The sequence below is a fragment of the Cryptotermes secundus genome, unplaced genomic scaffold (genome assembly GCF_002891405.2).
Source record: "Cryptotermes secundus unplaced genomic scaffold, Csec_1.0 scaffold683, whole genome shotgun sequence".
Classification (NCBI taxonomy): Eukaryota; Metazoa; Arthropoda; class Insecta; order Blattodea; family Kalotermitidae; genus Cryptotermes; species Cryptotermes secundus.
This window is the reverse complement of record NW_019729903.1, coordinates 872,989-894,372: the sequence shown is the minus strand read 5'-3', so window position 1 is coordinate 894,372 and position 21,384 is coordinate 872,989. Positions and strand designations below refer to the sequence as shown.

Sequence of the window (21,384 nt, the reverse complement as noted above, 5' to 3'; positions counted from 1 at the left end):
ATTTCTGTTAGAGGCTGAGTCAACCCCAGGGCCATAGTGCGTCTGGAAGGATTAGATAAATTGAAAAAATCCACCTCATAGGGATTCAATCCCATGACCTTCCAGCTTGCAGCATAGTGCCTCAACCAACTACGCTACCGCTTACCCCATATGAAATAAATACAGTTTGTACGACGGCAAATCGAAAAGTTTTTGCCCCTATTTTTTTTTCAGCCACAATAATACACATACAGGAAAATCAAAATACAGACAGTGTTCTAAGTACCTTTGACTATTTTTCCACATAGTCACCACCCCATTTCAGGCATTTGTCTCATCGTACCACTAGTTTGGAAATGCCGCTGTTGTAGTATTAGGCCGGTTGAGCACGGAACCACTGCCGGACAGCGGTTTTTGCATCATCGGAAATGAACCTCTGGCCTGCCAGGAACGTCTTCAGTGGATCTTCCTGGATCTCATTTTCACTGGTGATGAGACATGGGGTGTGGAAAACATCCCAGTTCGCCTGTCATGAAGAATTCCGCAGAACGCCATCTATCGGGAAGTTGATGGTCACGGTCTTCTGGGATCGCCAAAGCCCACTCATGCTGGATTTCATGCCACGAAGTGCCACCAACAATGTGGACAGATATTGTGGTACATTCGCATGTCTGTGAGCTGCCATCAGGAAAAAGCACCTGGGGATTCTCGTGGACAATGTGGTTCTGCTCCATGACAACGCCAGGCCTCGTGTGGCAAACAGGACTGCCGCCCGACTGCAGTTATTTGGATGGGAGGTTATGGAGCATGCACCGTATAGTCCAGACCTCGCCCCCAGTGATTACCACGTGTTTGGTCCACTGAAGAAGTTCCTGGCAGGCCAGAAGTTCATTTTTGATGACAATGCAAAAACCACTGTCCGGTGGTGGTTCCGCACTCAACCTGCTGAATTCTACAACAGCAGCATCTCCAAACTAGTGGTGCGATAGGACAAATGCCTGAACCGGGGTGGTGACTATGTGGAGAAATAGTCAAAGGTACCTAGAACACTGCCTGTATTTTGATTTCCCCGTATGTGTATTATTGTGGCTGAAAAAAAATAAGGGCAAAGACTTTTTGATTTGCCCTCGTATATCTGTGATGAAAAGCTACATTCTTGTCCATTTAAAGTTGACGTGTATGATTAAGAATATTACTTCAACTTCTAAATTTAATATGTTATCTGAATTTAAGAATAAATAACAGTGTTGTTAATGGTGGTAAGAAGTGAAAGTAAATATCAAGGATAGTACGAGTAGACACACAAGGATACTGAAAAATTGTCCGGATGTTGATTTTCCAAGTTAATTTGAACCTGGACTATTCAAACATTAAGCCAGCACTCAGATGCTCTTTATGTGATCACATGTACCATCAGGAGGACATGTGAAGAAGAGATAGATCCTTGAACAGTGTTAATTAAATGTGTAACTTGTAAACACAAAAATGAACTTTCCAAAAGCATAGATTTATACAGTGGGATAATGTATTATAAAAGTTAATTAATGGACCAGGATGAACCAAATCAAACTGGAATAATATAGATATATAGTGATTTCATGACCTCTCAGTTGTCCACATCTCTAGACTTTTCTTTTTCACATGATTTGTGCACCCAATTTGTTCTTTTCAGAAGTATTTGAAACATTTCACACAAAGACAGAAGTTCCACATTTATTTCAAAATCATTCAGTTCTGCAGGGATTACTTATGTTTTGCTTTACTTGCTGTATTTAATTAATTGGTCACATAATAGTAGATCACTTTTATTTATTATATTCATCCATCGGTATCTTTCTACAAAATTACACAATGGTACATCCAGAAGAGCATAATTTGAACAGTCACTGCCTAAATAACTCCATATCTCATATTCTTATATGCAACACAGAATAATAATTCTATATCTGAAGGAGTATCCAAATTAATTAAGTTGTAATACCTGTAAATTAAGGCAAAGATGTATTCTATCATCTAGTTTTGTATGTAGATCTTACACTAATTACATTACAAAAAGTGGCTGGGTGAAATATTATGGATGGATTTCAGATAAACTACAGGAAGATGTATTTCTTGCATATAATTCCTTAAAGCAAATGGAATGTTCATAGAATTTTGATTTTGGAACAAATAGGGAAGAATGAAAGGCTGATGCAAAACATACAAATTAAATTAAAGTGATTGTATTCCATGTGATGTACCCAGTTAGGTAAAGTAAATGGAAATAGTCAGGACAGTTATGATAATAAATAAATAAATAGATGTGTGACTTTTCAGTGTTGTGACAGTACTTATATCATGATTAGACAGTTATGAAAGAATGAACTGCAGGATGTGTGGATTAAGAAAACTATGTATGTATGGAAAATTAGAAAATAGTACTCTTACTGACAGGAAAGTATGAGAATTCGGTAATAAGAAAATGAGACGGTGATAAAATTAATGGCTGAGATTACATTTTAGGATGTACAAGTGGCTGTACAAAAATAAATTTATGTGAGACTGTGTTTTTATGGTGGTGAGGGTTTATATTATGGTCTACGGGGATGGGCACGGTATAATGTATGTGGCCATCAAAGTTTTGGAGCCTTTGAAGGGACATACTGCCCCCAGTAATAAAGTATTCTAAAGGATGATGAGTGATAAGATGGTGTGAGGTTAATCCAAGGTTTAAGCCGAGTTTTAATTTAAAAAGAAGAGTGAAATTTCCCAACCTTTGCGAACAGTAACAAATTTACACGCACGTATCATCTGTGAACAAAAGTAGCGTTTGCCAACATTATACAGTAATCCGTGGTAGCAAAGAAGCAGAGGTGTGTTATCGGTTATCTATGAGTGGAGGTTAGGGTGCGTGGGAAAGTAAATGCCCGTTTAAAAAATGAAAGTAGAGGTGTATAATGAAATCCTGAAAGAAATAAAATCGTTTAGTGGATCAGGACGAAAATATACAAAACATTTACAGGACAAATTTCCCAGGTAGCACACATCTAGATATTTTAAGAAACATTCAATTTTCTAGATAGTAATGAAACCAAATTTCCCCGGGTAAGTAGATGTACGGACTCTTATCTAAGAATACAATACGAAATCGAGAATATTACGTACAAGTATGTCACGCGACATACAGAACGTCTTGGACTGTATTGTATTAACACTCATATTACACAATTCCAGGGTTTTGATCTTCTTGGTCGCCTTTCAAACACAAATTATTCGGGAACCGTTCCTTAAAACATGCCATCGCCAGTCGTTTTGTAAACTTCAGTTAATAATTTGTTGAAGTTGAACAGTATGTCCATATGGCAAACACTCTAACCCGTCTTCAGGAATCAGTATGCCACATATAAAGAGATTTATCCCAATTTATTTAACCAGGCGAGTTGGCTTACGTGGTGACGCTTGACTTTCCTTCGAAAGATACCGGATTCGAATTCCAGCCAGGGCATCGACTGTCCTGAATGAAGGTTGCTGTGGTTTTCCTCATCCCCAGCAGACAAATGCCAAAACACCAAAATAGGACATGACCACTTCTTCCATGCTTTTTACAATTAATTATTCATTGATACTATATAGCCTGAGCTACTGACACTCCTAAAATAATCCATAAAAGTAAAAGTGGTTTATTTGTATGTGGTTTACATAACTTACTCATAGTTATTGGATTTTTATAAAATTTCTCAGTATTATATGGATTCTGAAAGAAGAAATTTCCACAAAGCAAGTCTGCACCATTTATCATTCGTTAGTTCCTTGTGTAATACACTGTCTTACACATCAAAATGAGGTGTGCAGTTAGGATTTTGTTTCAGTTGTTCCCTGCTCAACTTTTCTTTATTTGAGTACGGAATGTAATGTATGTTGTTCTTTAGGTTCACTTTTGACCTCATGAGTTTCGAATTTTTTGATAGTGCATGAAAAACTGTTCCAAAGTGTTTCAGATTTAACTTTGGCAAGCATATATTCTTTAGAATATCAGAGGAAAATGAAAAGGACTCACCAGAAGTTTTATAATATTATAGAAGAACTATATGACAGGTAAATATCAATATCTTCAGGAGGGTGAAATGTAAATGTAGAATTCATGAATCATTAAGATAGTATGCTATTTAAGGAGTGTTGTAGAATTCATAAATAACTCACTATTCAACAGTGTATAAGAGTAGGTTTTTACATTGATGAAGATTCATATTGTGAGATTTGAGATTCTTATGATAGTTTGAAGATCACAGTTATTTGAAATATGATATTTAGTTTTGCTGATAAGTATTATCCTCATACAAAGAGAAGGTGAGGCACGTGGTGGGTGGAACCGGATGACCTTAATTATTTTGTTGTTCAATTAGGGACACTGAACTTAAATCTACCAACATCAATAATAACAGTTGTCCAGTAATTGTGTCAATGTTTTCAGCTTGCATAGTTCACATGGGCAGGCCTTGGTGATTGCCTTGCCTCCTCTTCATTGGAGGGTGGTACCAGTGTTTCAGAGGAATGCATTGTCTTCATCATTAGAGAGGATGGAGGCAGCATATTCCTCAATAACATTGGTACCCATCTACCAAACTGCATGCCATCATATCCTAGAATGTCTTTGTTCATGTTGTGTTCTGTGTTATGACATCATATAGCCACCCACCAGACTGTTTGGTGTCAAAACTCATACAGTAACAATCTGAATGTTCAGTATTGGTTCAGAAGGTACACAATTTATATTTTGACCAGAACACCGACTATTATGATAGAAGGTTTTTATAGTTTTCCTCAGACCCTTCAGGCAAATGCAAGAAAAATACCTTAAATAAGGCCATGACTGCTGCCTTCCTCATCTTTTCCAATTCATTATTCATGAATCATCTTGTCATTTTACCACTATATAATCTGAGTAACTGACAGTGTCGGCAAACTATAAATGACTGGTTCACTTTATGACAGTATAGTTAAAAGAAACCTGGGTGTGTTATACAAGAAACTGAAACTTACATTACTTCTTAAGGTACACTAGTGCCATCGAAGCTGGTGAAGATGTAGGAGTGATGTTACGACTTGCTGAAGAGATTGATTTATCTCCAGCCCTTTTAGCACGAATGATCTTAGAAAAATTTTATGAAAAGCACTCAGAAGAAGGTGCTGAACCTGGTGAGTAATAATTAATGTAAGAATTATTATTTTCTCCTGAATTTTGACATTATGTGGTTCATTTGTTCATTACAGGAAGTTGTATTTTAATATTATAATTTATTTAATCTTTGACTGTTGATGCTGGCTGTTACCTTTGTTACTGCTTTAGAAGAAAGTGTAGCTACTCTGTCAGGTATCTTAGATGGACCATGTACTTGACACTGAGAGAATAAGTGCAGAATCATTACATATATTTGTTGTTTATTTTGAATTATTTATTTTATCTCTGTTAAAATATATGTGATATATTGTACTGCATTCCTTTACTTTCATGACCAAAGATGTTAGTGAAATGGATAGCACTCCTGCTCGATATTTAAGGAGTCCTGGGTTCAAATCTGGGTGCAGAGTCCAGCTCTGCTGACTGAAATTTTCTCCAGTCCCTCAAGGCAAATACTTGGATTGAATCCAGAATTAGACCAAGACCATTCTTACTACATCCTTTTCAGTTGATTATCCACTGATCATCCTGCAGTGTAATGTTGTGTGATCTGCTGACAGCATCATTAAATGAATCATAAATAAACATTCTTGGCTTTTTCTTAGTGAAAATTTATGCACTGGCAGAATTCAGAAATGAATACATAGGTATTCAGTTATGTTTCTTCAACTGAAGATTTTTCCAGGTTTTATTTCAAGTGAAAATTTATGCACTGGCAGAATTCATAAATGAATACATGAAGGTATTATTTCAGTCAAGGAAATTGACAAACCTGAGTTATATAGCAAGAATCCATGTCTTGTAAAAATGTATCTTTATCAGAGTTTGCTAGTAAGACAGTTAAAATAAACAGTATAATATATATGTTCCATATTTTGCATATTTGTTTTCACATTTTCATTGCCTGTTCTATTTATTTTAATAGCTGGACACGAGTCTAGAGCAGAGATGGCCAACCATTAGTATCATTTACAATTTTGGTTGTCACTGGTGATTTGCCTGTATTAATATTTGGTATCACTTGATAAAATTCAACAAGTCATAACTTTTTGTGTAAGATTGTAAGATACATCTTTGTTGTTATGTACTTCTGGTATGTAAACATTATCCAGAGAAAGACTGTTTGTTGCAAGAAAACATTCTTTGTTTTCTTTTTCATACCATTCATTAACAACCATTTTCATTTGTGAAAAAACACAGGATGTCATCTCACAAACAAAATGAGTACCACAATTTGATTGTTACTGGTAAGGCGCACGGGTGTGCATGTGTTTTTTTTTAACACCAGGCAGATGTTTTGCTATCCTTATTCTTGGAATTGCAAGTTGGAGGCATGCAGTTTATATCTTGTTTATTTCAGCTACAAAAAGTTTCCTGACAAAACTAATGAAGGATACAACTCTGATCAAAGATAAGGACCTAGCATATGAAATATATCTGGTAAGTATGCAGTTTTGTGGTATCCATGTGCTTAAATAAGTGTAATGACATGACACATAAAAGGGAAGTATATGGCTGCATGCACACCGTTTATGAAATCCTCAGTGATGACCCCATGTTTTAGCCTTTTAATAAGCAACTGATATTTATCTTTTATTAATTGTATCTGCCTTTTGACCCCAATGTTTAGGAGATCTTCCTCTGCTGAGATTGTCAGCACAGCCTGAATGGTAGACAAGCCTGAATATCCTCAGTAACTGATGCACCTGTGAATGTGCTATCACAGCTACTGCTTCAAGAATGTCTAACCTTATCACTAAATGAAGGTGAACTGTCTGCTTGACAGTCCTGGTGCTTAGCACTAGAATGAGCCCCTGATAACCATTGATAGGAGGCTGGGTGAGCCACACATGGTCTGGATCTTGGGGAGAAGAGAACCATGTCTTTACCCTGCCAGGAACTGAACCATGATTCCTTGGTTCTCTAGCCCATAGTCTAGTTCCTACACTGACTTAATTTTAGATGAGGTTTTGTATACTTTAGTTTTTGAGGAAAGGTGCTTATAAACAATAAGGCTTAGGAATAAATGAGCTTCAGAGATAAAAATAAGCAATAAATGTTTCTGTGGAAATACTAGACAATATTTTCAGTGATTATTCATGCTTATTTTCTTTCAGTGTGTTGTTTATGATGACCAGTATGGAGCAATAACAGATTGTGTTAAACAGTAAGTTATGTTCCACATTGAAAAGTATCCTACATTATGGCATAGTTAGTGTTTCCACATTCACTGAAATCCTGTATTTAGTGAATTTTGATTCAGTAAATCAGCTATGTTTAAAGTTAAGATATTTTCAAACTTCAAGAACTTGTACCTTGATTTAATGTTGTTTAGATTGAAACAATCGATATTCATATTTTCTCTGTCAGAAATCATTAATACATGGCTATAATTTTCGGAATTCCTCTTTGGTCTTCCCAGTTTCCATGGCAGTAGCATGAATTACCTCAACAGGCATCCCCTACTTGATAGTACCTTCTCCTGCAGCATGGGTTAAATGTTTACATGGACTTGGAAATATATAATTGTTATTATGTGGTAATCATGTAATGTGTTTTTATCAGTTCCCTAGGTCAAGAATATGAGTTCCGGCTTCAGAGAATGGTAAAGGACTTGAATATTCCTTTCCGTGATGAGGAACATCTTAGGCGGCATGGTTATGATAAGACACCGGATATAAAATTAGAGATACCATTTGCTGTGGATGGATTTGTAGTCAATTGGATCGAAAGCAAAGCTTTGTTTGGTGATGAAGAAGGCCATAACACATATTTTAAGGACCAGTATCTTAGTTATTGGAACAGGTAAGGGAAAGATAATGTAGAACAAGTATTAAAAGTGAAGAGTTCTGTATTCTGGGATATACTGCTATGTAAAAAGTTGTCCCTGTGCTTAACTAAGTGCTATGCCATGAGGCATATGGGGGAGTGGATATATAGATCCACATTTTCTTGGCCTCAGCACTAGTTGGAGGTGAGTGGTCAGCTTCATGACCCTGCTCCTTTACCACCCAGGGGAAAAGGGGGGGGGCTCCATACCCATTGGCCCATTGGATAGGAGGCTGGGTGGGCCCCAGAGCTGGTGTGGAAAACATGAAGAGAAAATTCTTGACACCACCAGGACTCAAACACCAATCCCTTAGTCATCCAGCCCATAGCCAGTCACTATACTCCTGCGTAGTCTGGCGAAGGTCAACCAATATTTGGGAGGAACATACCACCTCCATCTTCAGGGTCAAAGAGTAAGCGAAGTAGAAACCAGTAGAAGCAGGTGGCAAGTTCTGCTCCACCTGCATCTGCTGGTTTCTTGCTTGGCTTACTCTTTGGCCCTCTGAAATGGCGCCATATCTCAGAAGAGAGAACTCTTCTCATAGTCGCTGCACTTGTATGCTTCCCTTAATTCAAGCAGACAAAATACACATATACAAAAATGCACAATGTGTCTAAACCAAAATCCGAAGAGTGCATTGCCACTCTGCTTAATTAAGCACCATGCCATGAAGACACTGGGGAACAGAGGTTTAGTTTGACATATTCTTAACCTCGGTGCTAGATGGAGGTGACTGGTCAGCCTCATGTCCCAGCCACTTTATTCCTGGACAAAGAGCCCCTAGTACCTACTGGATAAGAGGCTTGGTGGGTCTCAGCAGTTTGGAGACAGTGGAGAAGAACAAAATCTTTGCCCCTGCTAGAAACCAAACCCAAATTCTCTGGTTGTCCAGCCTGTAGCCTATTCACTACACTAACACTACAATGTCAATACAGCTGTGTGAGAAATTTGCATCTCCAGGGGTCACGAGTGTCTTATTTTTTCCCTTTATGGCCAAAAGAAGAAGTCTAGCTAGCAAGCATGTGGGCAGGCAGAAGCCTGACAGTGAGTATGTTACAGTACCAATGTGGGGAGCTCTCAGATGGCACCATACCAAGTCCTGTAAAAATTGATCATTTGCTGTGTAATAGTTGATTGGCATACTTTAATTTGGGGGGTGGATAGAGATCCTTCCATACAGTTTGCTCTAATATGGTTCTGTAGGAGAAATTCTGTTCCTATACACAGATACTTTTACTACATAAAACAAACTTTCCATTTCAGAGGATTATTCTGTTATCAGATGTGATATAATGTAGTCTGGTAGATGTTTACTTTTCAGAGGAACCTGCAGCCTCAGAAGAATGAAGCTGCACACCCCTCTAAAACACCAATAAACATCTTCCAGACTACATGACACCACATCTCAGAAAACAATTTTATCTTCATAGTCACCATTGTGAGAATATTTCTTCCATTTCAGGTTTGGACCAGGGTTAGTGATTTATTGGCTTGGCTTCATTGAAACACTGGAACTTCGCACTGAGAAATGTATCATAATTCGTGAAGACTTCCCTACTAATATAACATTAATGGACCCTACAAGCATAGAACCACATCCTGTTACAGTGTGAGACAAATGTACGTTACATGTTTAATGTTCTTGTTGACAAGGAACGAATATTACCATCTTCTGGGATGTGATGCCATATAGTCTGGTAGAAAGGTACTGACATTTCAAAGGACTCTGCTGCTACCATCTTCAGGGTAGAAGACTGTTCTACCCTATAAATGGAGGAAGCAGGTTCCTCTGAAAGAGTTCTTTCAACCTCTCAGTTTAGGTTCCTCCTTGCCTGATAATGGAAACAGAATGAGTTTCTGAAATGTGGTGTTTTAAGAATAAACCTAGATGACTTATGTCTGCTTGTGTATATACTAAAACAAAATCCACATGATAGCTTTGGTGAAGACTCTGAACACCAAATTTAATTGAAATCTGCTGAGTTGTTTTCAGAGATGAATTGCTGATAGATGAACAGGCAAACATCTACCTGTATAGGGCATATCTGTCAGCTATTTCTAATGCAACACACCAGATTTTTATTTATTGACTTGTAATTGTTTATTGAGTCATGTTACTAGTGCACTGGTCATCAAGTTATTAGGACATGTTTTAACTACTATTTACTCATCTTCAGGTTCTTATATATTATATAGTTTATCATATAAGTTGAGACATTGGTATGTCTTTTTAAATAAATAGTTTTAAAGATAAAATTAATTGTACAATTAAGTTAAAACTGAATTCAGACTGATTTTAAATATCTTTTTATACTATCAAGATCTTGATCACTGATTATGGGACTATATTTATGATGTAAAATCTGCCTATAATGTGTTAGTTACAGTGGAGCCCACATTTAATGTTTAATTCCAGTGATCCAAAATCAATTATCTTAGTGTTAAATTTCCTCCATTTAATATTATATTTTAGCATCCCGTTGCATTGAGGCATTATCCTTATTATCAAAGTATCCGTGAATAATGCAATAATATAAAAGACATTAGGAATATGTTTCACACTAAAAATGTATTTTAATACTTTTTGATGTTGTTAAAATCATTACATGTCAGTAGGACACTAAAAGTATATATTATACATTAAAAGTGATTATTCAGTTTCTAAAATGTCTCTAGTCATGTATTTCCTCTAGTTTATGACATGTTTCGGCCGTATATGGGCCATCATCAGATAATTTTCTTTTCTTTTGGGGATACCGCTGCATTGTACATTTGTTCACCGTGCTTCCATGCAAAAGAAAAAAAAATTACTTGATGATGGCCCATATGCGGCCGAAACATGTCATAATCTAGAAGAAACATATGACTAGAGACATTTTAGAAAATGGATAATCACTTTTAATGTATAAAATATACTTTTAGTGTCCTATTGACATGTAATGATTTTATCAACATAAAAAAGTATTAAAATACATTTTTAGTGTGAAACATATTCCTAATGTCTTTTATATTGTTGCATTACTCACGGATACTTTGATAATAAGGATCATTCCTCCATTTAAGATTTTTCTCAGTTTAATCTTCAAATCTACTGCTCCAAAAAAGTATTAAATGGAGGTTTCACTGTATATATATCTTGTGCAAAGAACATAAAATTGGGGATAATAAAACAGAAATTTATTGCACATATACTTGGCAAGCCATTTAATACCTCAAATTTGGGTATGACTTATTCTGCATTCTTTTCAGTTCAGTATTCCCCAGTCATCCTAACATTCTTAAGATACTGACAGCATCATTAAATAAACTTTAAGCAACTAAAAATAAATCATTTCACATCACATGTTCATGTCTTACAAGATAAGAGAAGGTTATTTGTTTTTAATGCTGCTAATAGGCATATTCCATGTGACAATACTGCATATTCATAATAAACATTGCCTGTCCAATTGTATCTGAAATAAAACAGCTCTTAATGTGAACACTTAAGTGACAAACATAACAAAAAAGTGTGCCAGTCTGATGTAGAACTGGGTCAGAATGGTCCAATAATATGCAAAAAGTACACACTGTGAGGAAGTTGGCCTGAATGCTGCCTTGTTCATAAATACCAAAAGGAGGAGTATGTTTTACACTTGACAGATAGAATGCTTTAAATGAACATAAGGTTATTCTGTTACTGCTGTGTGTATATATATATTTCTGTCATGACACCGGTTGATTCAGTCAGCTGTACCTCCATGCAGCAAGTCTCCTAGGAGGAGGAGCTGATGAAGGCCTCTTAGATAAACGGTCAGTTTTAAATTTGTTGCCATGTGTAAAGTTCTCCTGATATTCAGTCATCCAAATGCTGCCATCATTCACCACACCCTGAAGGAAAAAAACATGACACAATAAGAAATAAATGCACTTATCACATGCTGCTTTCCCACAGTCAGAGAATAATTAATTCTTCCATGTGGTACCACTGATCTGATTTAATATATGGGTGGGGCATGCAGTGTTCACGGGAGAGGGAACAAATGCATATAAAGTTTTCGTAGGAAAACATGAAGAGAGCAACCAGAAGACCTAGGTATAGATGGGATGGTGTGGATTGTATTCAAATCAGCATACAACCAAGCGATGAGCTCTTGCAAACATGGTAATGAACCTGGAATTCCATAAAATACTTGGACATTCTTGACCAGCTGAACTCTGCTCTGTGTGGTTAGTTAGTTTTCCTTAAGAATTGGCCAGATTGTGGTAATTCCATGTTTTGAAATCACTGACTCTTGTATTTTAACTGGACTTGTATTAGTGTGAATTTCCTGTATCAGGAAACTCAAAATCAGTGGTAGCTCATTCATGTGAAGCCAGATTGACACATGGCATTTCAAAATTGAATTAAAACGCCTTATTGAATCCTTCAGTCACGTGCATAAACAGTAGACTGCAAATAAATAGGAATGGAGTACTGTCTTCTGGTATGTGATGCTGTGTAGTGTGGTAGAAATTCAATGACATGCTGGAGAAACATACTGCCTCCATCTTCAGGGTTGTAGAGTAAGCCAAGCAAGAAATCAGCTGTTTGCTACATGGTACATCCTGGTTTCTTACTTTGGCTAGCTCTTTAAACCTTAAGATGGAGGGAGTGTTTTTCTCTCTAACATTGGTTAACTTCTACCAGACTACATGGTGTTAACCTAGATGATAGTACCCTTCTTGGTCACCACTGTGAGAAATTCAATCTAAAATAGCAGCAGATAAATTCAGTTTGACTTTGGTACAATAACATTCACAGATCCAAATTTCTATATGCTGGTGTATGGGAGTTTTTCTTTAAGAAGTTATAATCTACATTAAAATGTAATTTTTTTTATTTGTTTCATTCTGGTCCATCACACTAATACTCATAATATTATGAGAAAGTTAAATATTTCCATCCAGTGTGACTGGTTAAGATTTTTTCTTATTTCAATTATTCATGCCCTTACATGTTTCGGTCTTCAGAGGGACACATTTACATCAATAAAATTAGAAGCCACTATTACAGTACATGTTGTAAAAGTTAGANTGAAGACCGAAACATGTAAGGGCATGAATAACTGAAATAAGAAAAATCTTAACCAGTCACACTGGACGGAAATAATTAACTTTTTCATAATGTAATTATTTGTTAATCATTTGCTGTACAATTTAAAAACAGTGTATTCTGACAGGAGGAGAACCAATTAATTGCACCCTTTCCTATCCTCTGCTGGAAGATTTCAGACATTATAATTATCCTGTACAGGCCCACTGTTGGAAGCTTTATGTGAGCAACCACTGAATTTACTACTACATAATGATCATGTGCTGAATGTTACAGCTTTGCTTTTCACATCCTCTCACATCTCTTCTAGTAGTTCATGCATAGGGACAGATGGCATAAATATTTTTATCCATAAAAGAGGTTATTTTTACTGTCATGAAAATGAATTTGCAGCTGGTAGGAGTGTGGGTGGAAATGAAAAATCAGAAGGGTTAATACCCTAAGCACTTATATGCTAGGAACAGTGATACCCATTTGAATTTGTTACGTTCCACTGTGTTATGTGCAGCATAGAGGTATGCACTCTGCAACTGTCCATAAAACTAACTTACACTTGCTTCAGAACGTGGGGTTAGTTCCTGTCTCCTTCTTTGAGCTTCTTCAGCTAAATATCTTTCTATTTCTGTCTTCCTCCTTTTCAGTGCCAAAAGAGCTGGAGAATACACCTAGACATATCAATAGCCATTAATAACATGTACTGGTATAGTTTATTTATTTATAGATTCTTTATTAAATGACACTGTTAGTAGCTCAGCCCATAAATTGTTGAATGGTGGTGTGACTAATGAACTGGTAAGGATGTGGAAGAAAATGATCATGACTTAACATAATGAACGTAGTAAGGTATTATTTACATTTCATGCTCCACAAGGAGGTGAGTTAGAATACCTCCACTGCAGCCCTTCAAGTTGTAGAAGGCAACAAAAAGGGAAGCTGGTGCTTGGGGGTGTTACAGGGGGACATAAAGACAGGGACCTGGTCCTCCAGGTTAGGGGTTGGATGTAAGGCTGACAACCTTGCTTTGTAAAAAAATGTATTGTTGGGAAATCCAAAGAAGTGAAAACTTCTGAGGAAGGCTATGGTTTGAAAAGAGCTGTTTTGCTGATCTGGCCCTACCATCACTACACTCAACTCTCGATTATCCAGGATAATGGTGGGGATGGAAGTCATGATTAATTGAAAATCCGGTTAAGACAAATTTTATTAAAAGTAGTACTGTAATACTGTACCTTCATAATACTATAGGTCTACCTGTATTTAAATTTATTCAACCTCATTTTTATGTCATCTCATGGCCTATTTAATACTTTGTTACATTACACTGAAGTATGAATTAGTTATTTCCATCACAGTGTTCAACAACATCCAACACTTTTTACGAATATTCACACTTAACACTTACTAGCAGCGCTGTCCACCTCTTCCTCATTCTCACTTTCTTCCTGCTCTTCTGGCTGCACCCCCACTGAACTTACGATTGTGTCACTGCTTAACATTTCGAAGCCCGCTCACATGAGTTTCTGCTGAATACTTAAGACAACACGCTTCCTTTTACACCCTGACATTTTGCTAACGCACTTGAAGATCGATACAAAGAGACTAGCTGGGGTGGTGTATCTGTCCTTTAAACTTTCCACAAATCCTTGCATTCTTTCACCCCTACCCTAGAACATTGTTAGCATAATGGGACCAAAATGCAGAGCTCGGTTCACACTAGTGCGAAAATAGTGTTACAACACACCATGTGAAACAAAAGTGAATGAATATTAAACAACATATAAGCCTCAAAAAAACCTTGGTAGCCCTGGTTAAGCCGCAAACCGGTTTATCCACTCCCGGATAATTGAGAGTTGAGTGTATCTACATATGTAAAAGATAATTGCAGGTATACATGGAAGGAATACGAAATGTAATCGTCATTTCATATTCCTTCCATGTATACCTGCAATTATATCTTACATATGTAGATAGTGATGGTAGGGCCGGGATAGTGCAGTTGGTATAGTGACTAGCTACAGGCTGGCTGACCAAGGGGGTGGAGTTTGAATCCCAGTGGGTGAAAGAATTTTCACTTCTCCATGTCGTCCAGACTGGCTCTGGGGCCTGCCCAGCCTCCTATCCAATGGGTACTGGGAGGGGGCTCTTTTCCCTGGACTAAAGCAGCAGGGGCATGAAGCTTACCACTCACCTCCAACTAGAGCCGAGGTCAAGAAAACACAGGTCTATACAACCACTCCCCCATAAGTCTTCATGGCAGTGTTTAATTAGTTAATCACGGATAACTTCACCTTTATGTAGACTATGGTGTTGGCAGTATTATCTGTGCACTTTCCTGGAGGGACTGAGGAAAACCACGAAAACCTGTCAGGCTAGTCAGTATGCTGACTAAGACTTGAACCAGATATCTACTGAATTCAAGTGAAAGTGTTACCATCTGAGCCAGCCTTCTTGGTTGCTGTTATTTAACATGTTCTAACTTATAGACCTCAAGCTCAGTCAATATGGTGAACTAGGCTATGGACTGGACAACTGAGGAGGCAAGGTTTCTGATGTCCACCATCTCCAGACTGACTCTGTGGCCCACCTACCTTCCAGTTCAATAGGTTTCTATTCTCTTTATTTAAGGGAACAACTTTTAGTTGCCTCAGGCTCTCAGACTACTTCTGAGGCCACTGTGTGCTCCTGATTATGTTAGCACCATTCAAAGAGCCCTGATCATAATGCCAGAAATAGAACCATTCTCATTCAGAGTGGAGCTGAAGATCTCTATTCCGTGCCTAGCCAAAACTGGGCACTGACGAAGTATTTGGTAACAGCATTCTTCAGGGGGGTACTGAGGGTAAAGCAGCAAGGACATGAAGCAATATGTCAGCTGTTTCACTTATTTTAATTTGTCTTCTGCACATTGCAAATTTATATGGGCAGTGAAGGGTAAAGAATGTTCTTTCAATGATTTCTGTTTTTCAATTGTTATAAAGATAATAATTTTTTTAATAAATATACCTCACTTTCTGGAGCATATACATTATATGTTTTCTTTTGCCCTATATTCCTGACTGAATCATTCCAGCCAAAGGGAGCAAAGGGTGACCTTTTATCTTTGAAGTATGCCTTTCTAGTGGTTCTTGTAAGGGTAGATATATTGGATGGGTTTCGCTGTATGCTGGAACGATGTCCAAGAGAAGTGGATGTGTCATGTAGTCGTTCTTCATTACTGACTCTGGGTTGAGAACTGGGTTCCTTTATTGTGATACTTCGATGTGAAGGTACTGCAGGATTTCGTTGCTCCTCTGTTATCCATTTTTCTACTGGTTTGGTGATCGTACTCAAACTGCGGTTCAGATTATGAATTTCATGACTTGAGTCATTCTTCAACCTAAACAAAAGTGAAGTGAATTAGGAACAGCAGGCTAGATTCTTATCCATTTGGAACAAGTGAAAGCACTTTTGAAATCTGTGATGGACCTGATCCATGATTTACCAGCGTCATATTAACCCATTTACTAATCAAATTTTGGAAACCTGGTAATCTAGTCATGAGGTGCTGCAAAAGATCTTATACTTGAAGACTGGCTGGACCCATCACGGATTTATCTGCATGCCTTTCTATTCCTTTACCTCCAACAAAAGTAAAACTTTGCAAGTGTGAGCAATATTGTTTGGATTTGTCTTTAAGTTACAGGGGCCCAGGTAATTCATTTAGTACGCTGATTAGGCTATGGGCTGGATGTTTGAGGAATTACAGTTCAGTTCTTAGCAGGAACAGATTTTTCTGTTTTGATATAATTAAAAGAAAATGAACCAATCAGCTAATATATTGTAGGTGAGTCACTCAAGACAATGATAAGTCAGTATGCACTATCACAAATCTGACATTAGTAAATAAAGACCATCAGCATGTTTCCATTAATTATTACTGTATTTAATGTCATCATTTCTGTTGCAAATGACAGATACTATTACATGCAGTCTAACCTCTGCCCATGAGATTCCCTTTCTACATTCTGAAGAGCCATTTCTCTGCCAAACAGTGCATTTCCCTTTGGACTTGTCAGCTCATGAACATCTCTTTGCACTTGACTAGGTGAAGAAACTACATGTTGCTTTGGTACATGCATCCCATTGTGAGACTTGGCACTTTCATACTGAGCTAACAACATTTTATGTTTCAATCTGTACAAAAAGTATGAAAAATTATTTGTTAGCAATTGTGGTCTTGGTCCATGCTGTCTCCATGTTCAGGGTTGAAATGTTCAGGTGAGAAATTGGTTTGGTTTTGTAGGCAGGTGACATAGACCCTAGTGGGAGAAGACGAGACAGAACCTGGTCTGGGAACAGTTTCTTGAAAATACAAAGACTAAAGCAAGTGTTCGTAAATTTTTTAAAACTGTGACAATGTTAAGTATCTTGAAATACTGAAATGAGTGGCATTACAGTAATATTTAAAGTAATATGGCTGATCTTTCAAATGAATGACATTTATAATTTTATTGTTTGCTGTTACTGAGGAATGATGAATGGTACAAGATTAAGAAATCAAGTCATTCTGATATTTGTCAAAGCTAATCATGGACACCAACAACAAAGGCAAGCCAGACATCTGCCCTCCACTCCCAGATAAAAAAAAATTAAAAAACCTTAGGTTCTCGTATTTTTAAGTAATTATTCTTATATTCCGAATATTTTACAGTGATCAGTAAAAATACTCTCAAACTGCTTAAATGTAATTTTGCAAGCAAATTTTCTTGCTGCCCCCCACTTGAAAAAAATCTTGGCAGTACCTATGAAGGTAAATATGGAGCAGTTAATGAGTTTCTTGCGATAATTTATGTATTTAGTTAAGGATATTATGAAACCATGTTTTTCTCTTCCCAGTACAAGAGAACATATGATTAATGAGCAGTTAGATTATATCTGCTTACTTGTGTGGTGGAAGAGCTGCTTCATCTTCATTTTCTTCACCATTTTCACAATCACACTTTTCATTAGTCAATTGGTATGACCAATAATGGTCTGCCCGATTCAATGACCGATATAATTCTCTTCAAGAAAAATGAAAACATAATCTAAGTAAACAATATAGTGTTCAAATTCAGTCTGGGGGAGGTTTAAAATAATTATTAATTTTAATTGTTTGATATGGGCGTAAAATGTCTCCACACTGAAATAAGAACAGATCTAGTGGATATAGACCTTAGGTTCTCGCAGCACTGAATATTAAGATTACAGTCCAGTGGTATGTGATGTATAGTTTGGTAGATGGTTATCAGTGTTTCACAGGAACCTGCTGCCTCTGTCTTCATGGAGGCAGATCAAACACTGATAACCATCTACCACCAGGCCACAAAGATTAATATTATTGTATCCAATTTTACTAGTACTGAAGTTCAGTGGTGTATAGGCCATGTATTTGCCTGATGATGGCTTTTAGTAGCTGAAACATGTAGCAGAGCCAATCTTGGCACTGACCTTAACATAGTTGTGTTGTGATGGTTTTAACCTGCTTACTTTTGGCCCTTATTCTCCTCCCTGAATTGTAGAAGACAAAATATAAAATGTTAAAATATCCAATATGTACCTAGATTTTATATTTTCTTGCCATATTTGTTTCCTGAGATCATTCGATAGGAGATGAAACTGTAACCTGTATTCTGTTTTCTTGTGTACCATTTTAACCTGGAAGAAACGAAATCCTTTTGAAGCACTAATTCAAAATCATACACAGTAAACTCTCACTAATCCAGATTATAAAGCAAAATATAGCCCTAAATGAAAATATTATAAAATACATTCAAAATTTGATAATATGTGTAGTGCTAATGAAAAAAAATATCACTAGAGCCTTTATGTAAAAACCATAAAAAGACATGAAACTAAAATCCAGAGTCTCCTTCATCCAGCTAAACCCAATCTTTGATATTTTCTTGTATGGTTTCAGTCTCTCAACACATTCTGAAATTCCTCTTGTGCCTAAACCCCCTGGGTCTTTTGAAGTTTGTACTCAACTGTGAACAGAATTTTTCGTATTTTGATCCAGATTAACTAACCTGATTAGTGAGGGTTTACTGTATATAGATGTGCATTTATATTTAAGAATTGTGCTGTTTTGTCTTTTATTTGGGGATCTATTATGATTGTATGACATTATTGCTTTTATATTTTATTTTACTACAACAGGTTCTATATCCAGTAGGTTATAAGTTGACCTTGTATGGATTAACAGAATGCTGATAAATATGAATATGAATAATGATTTTTGAAGAGCTGATACAGCACAGGCAATACACTGTTGTAAAGTTGGTTTTTATTTGATATATTGGGTTTTTGGACTTCATCCATCGTCCTGGTTTTTATTAGTTATCTTAAAAACCAGGACGATGGATAAAGTCCAAAAACCCAATATATCAGTGTGTTATACACCATCGTCAGAATCCTATAGTAACTACTTGGTTTTTATTTGCTTACTGTGATGAGACTTTTCTCATTGAGCCTACCAATTTGGTAATACAGTGTTCAAAATCACTCAGACCCACAAAAACACTGTAAAATGTTACACCAGTGGTCTTATTATAGTATCAAATCAATTAGCTGGATTCACTGTATAATCCAGATAATGAAGCTACTGATGCCACAATCATTCTTGAGAATGTAACAGTAGCTCAGATGGCCCTATTTTATGGAACCCTAATGTTCATGGCTGTGTCCGCTGGACCCTATTCTGAGCCAAATGAATCTTATTGACATCCATATACCCTAATTCATGATTCAGTTTAATATTATCCTCCCATTTACACACAAGTCTCTGAAATTGTTTCTTTACTTTCAAATTTCTGATAAAAATTGTGTAAGCATTTCTCATCTCTCATTCCTGCTACATACTTGGCCTATCTAATTATCTTTCAGTTGATCACCATATTAGTATCATCACTAATGTTGCAAAGTCAATAGACAGCTGAAGTCTTGAACATAGACATCACTCCTGAGCTGCTGGTATTTCTATCCTTTACTATTATCCACTAAGTAACCCATGAGGAGCAATTTTCTTCACCATATTCTGTAAAGGAAGCTTTGATGTACAATGAGATATTCTTAGTGGTGTTTGGTATCAGACCCTATCTCTCACATAATAACAACTGTTAGAGATGAATAACTGTGACATGGTTATGTTCTTAGTTAACTATATTTTAGTTACTACACAACTGATATATTCTCAAATTGTTTGGGCTGGGCTCTTGGGTTACCTACACATCAATTCCTATACAATTCATTTCATTTTCCCTAATTTGTTAGGTTATGTTTTTGTATTACATGTTTTAATTCCTGTAAAATTAATATTTGTTGGTCACGGTAGCCAAGCGGTCTAAGGCATGTACTGTCTTCGCTCACTTGGAAATCGGGATCGTGGGTTCGAATCCCACTCATGGCATGGACGTTTAGTTTGTGAGTTTTTCTGTGTTTGTATATAGGTAGAGGCCTTGCAACGGGCTGATCACCTGCCCAAGGAGTCCTACCGAATGTGTAGGATCAAGAAAAACCGAAGTGAACGGAGAAGTTCATCACTCAGGGCATGGATGTTTAGTTTGTGTGTGTGCGTTTTTCTGTGTTTGTATACAGGTAGAGGCCTTGCGACGGGCTGATCACCCGCCCAAGGAGTCCTACCGAATGTGTAGGATCAAGAAAAACCGAAGTGAACGGAGAAGTTCATGGAGGTAGGCCTAGACCCACTGGGGCTGTAGTGCCAAGGAAAAAAAAAATTATTTATTCATACTGATGTGTGCTGCCACTTATGTTCAACCGGTTAAATTACACCGACAGTACAGTGGCTCACCAATGCCTCTGAATACTGTATTCTAGGATAGTTCCCAACAATCAGTTATATGGAACAGAAATACTAACTCTGTTCCTATATGATAATATATTTTAATAAACGTGTTGTAGGATTTAATTAATAAATGTGTTGTCCGTAAATCTGACCACGGACATGATTTATTTGTTACTGTTGGGATAAGTCAATTACTGTTTGTGAGACCTACACTGATGGGAGAATAATATTAAAATCGGATGGAGAAAATAGAGAACGAGAATGTGGTCTGGATTTGTAGAGATCGGTGGCGGGTCATATGAAAAGAATGGCGAATCCTCAGGTTCCGTTCAAGTCGGGGAATTTCTTGACAATCTGCATGAGTTAAACGACCCTACCTCATTATGAAGTGTACAACCATAACGCAGTAGGGCTGAATAGTGTAATAATCTTTCGAAGGCTGCTTTCAGGCGGAATTTACATCTACGGCACAGAATATAAACATTATTACTATGCAGAAAGAAGTCAAAATAAATGACAAT

The 21,384-nt window shown here is 36.9% G+C and overlaps 2 protein-coding genes across 4 annotated transcripts; one reads left to right on the top strand and one right to left on the bottom strand.

The window, feature by feature from the left end:
- Positions 1-2,562: 2,562 nt before the first annotated feature.
- On the top strand, positions 2,563-10,482 carry LOC111865794 (protein C15orf41 homolog). 3 transcript variants are annotated; one of them, XM_023854086.2, is made up of 7 exons: positions 2,568-2,994; positions 3,949-4,053; positions 5,012-5,154; positions 6,498-6,577; positions 7,255-7,304; positions 7,703-7,942; positions 9,430-10,482. In XM_023854086.2, the coding sequence occupies exons 1-7, from the start codon at positions 2,897-2,899 to the stop codon at positions 9,578-9,580; spliced, it is 867 nt and encodes a 288-aa protein (XP_023709854.1). In that variant the 5' UTR covers positions 2,568-2,896; the 3' UTR covers positions 9,581-10,482. The 3 variants fall into 3 exon arrangements, with proteins under 3 accessions (XP_023709856.1, XP_023709854.1, XP_023709855.1); XM_023854087.2 differs by lacking the exon at positions 2,568-2,994 and adding an exon at positions 3,002-3,063; XM_023854088.2 differs by lacking the exon at positions 3,949-4,053 and having other exon boundaries at positions 2,563-2,994.
- An 851-nt stretch (positions 10,483-11,333) lies between these two features.
- LOC111865791 lies at positions 11,334-21,363 on the bottom strand. Its single transcript, XM_023854077.2, has 7 exons — positions 21,241-21,363; positions 18,620-18,717; positions 17,964-18,083; positions 17,017-17,214; positions 16,045-16,417; positions 13,593-13,706; positions 11,334-11,837 (listed from the first exon to the last, which is right to left on the bottom strand). Exons 2-7 carry the CDS (start codon positions 18,709-18,711, stop codon positions 11,694-11,696), a joined length of 1,041 nt encoding a protein of 346 aa, XP_023709845.1. The 5' UTR covers positions 18,712-18,717; positions 21,241-21,363; the 3' UTR covers positions 11,334-11,693.
- Positions 21,364-21,384: the final 21 nt, after the last annotated feature.

Coding starts and splice junctions, on each gene's coding strand:
- LOC111865794 (XM_023854086.2), top strand. CDS start 2,897: ATGAAAGTAGAGGTGTATAATGAAATCCTGAAAGAAATAAAATCGTTT. Junction 6,578..7,254: donor TAGCATATGAAATATATCTG/GTAAGTATGCAG, acceptor ATTTTCTTTCAG/TGTGTTGTTTATGATGACCA. Junction 7,305..7,702: donor ATAACAGATTGTGTTAAACA/GTAAGTTATGTT, acceptor TGTTTTTATCAG/TTCCCTAGGTCAAGAATATG.
- LOC111865791 (XM_023854077.2), bottom strand. CDS start 18,711: ATGGTACACAAGAAAACAGAATACAGGTTACAGTTTCATCTCCTATCG. Junction 18,084..18,619: donor CAAGAAAATATAAAATCTAG/GTACATATTGGA, acceptor TTTTTCTTGAAG/AGAATTATATCGGTCATTGA. Junction 17,215..17,963: donor GCAGCTCTTCCACCACACAA/GTAAGCAGATAT, acceptor CTTTTTGTACAG/ATTGAAACATAAAATGTTGT.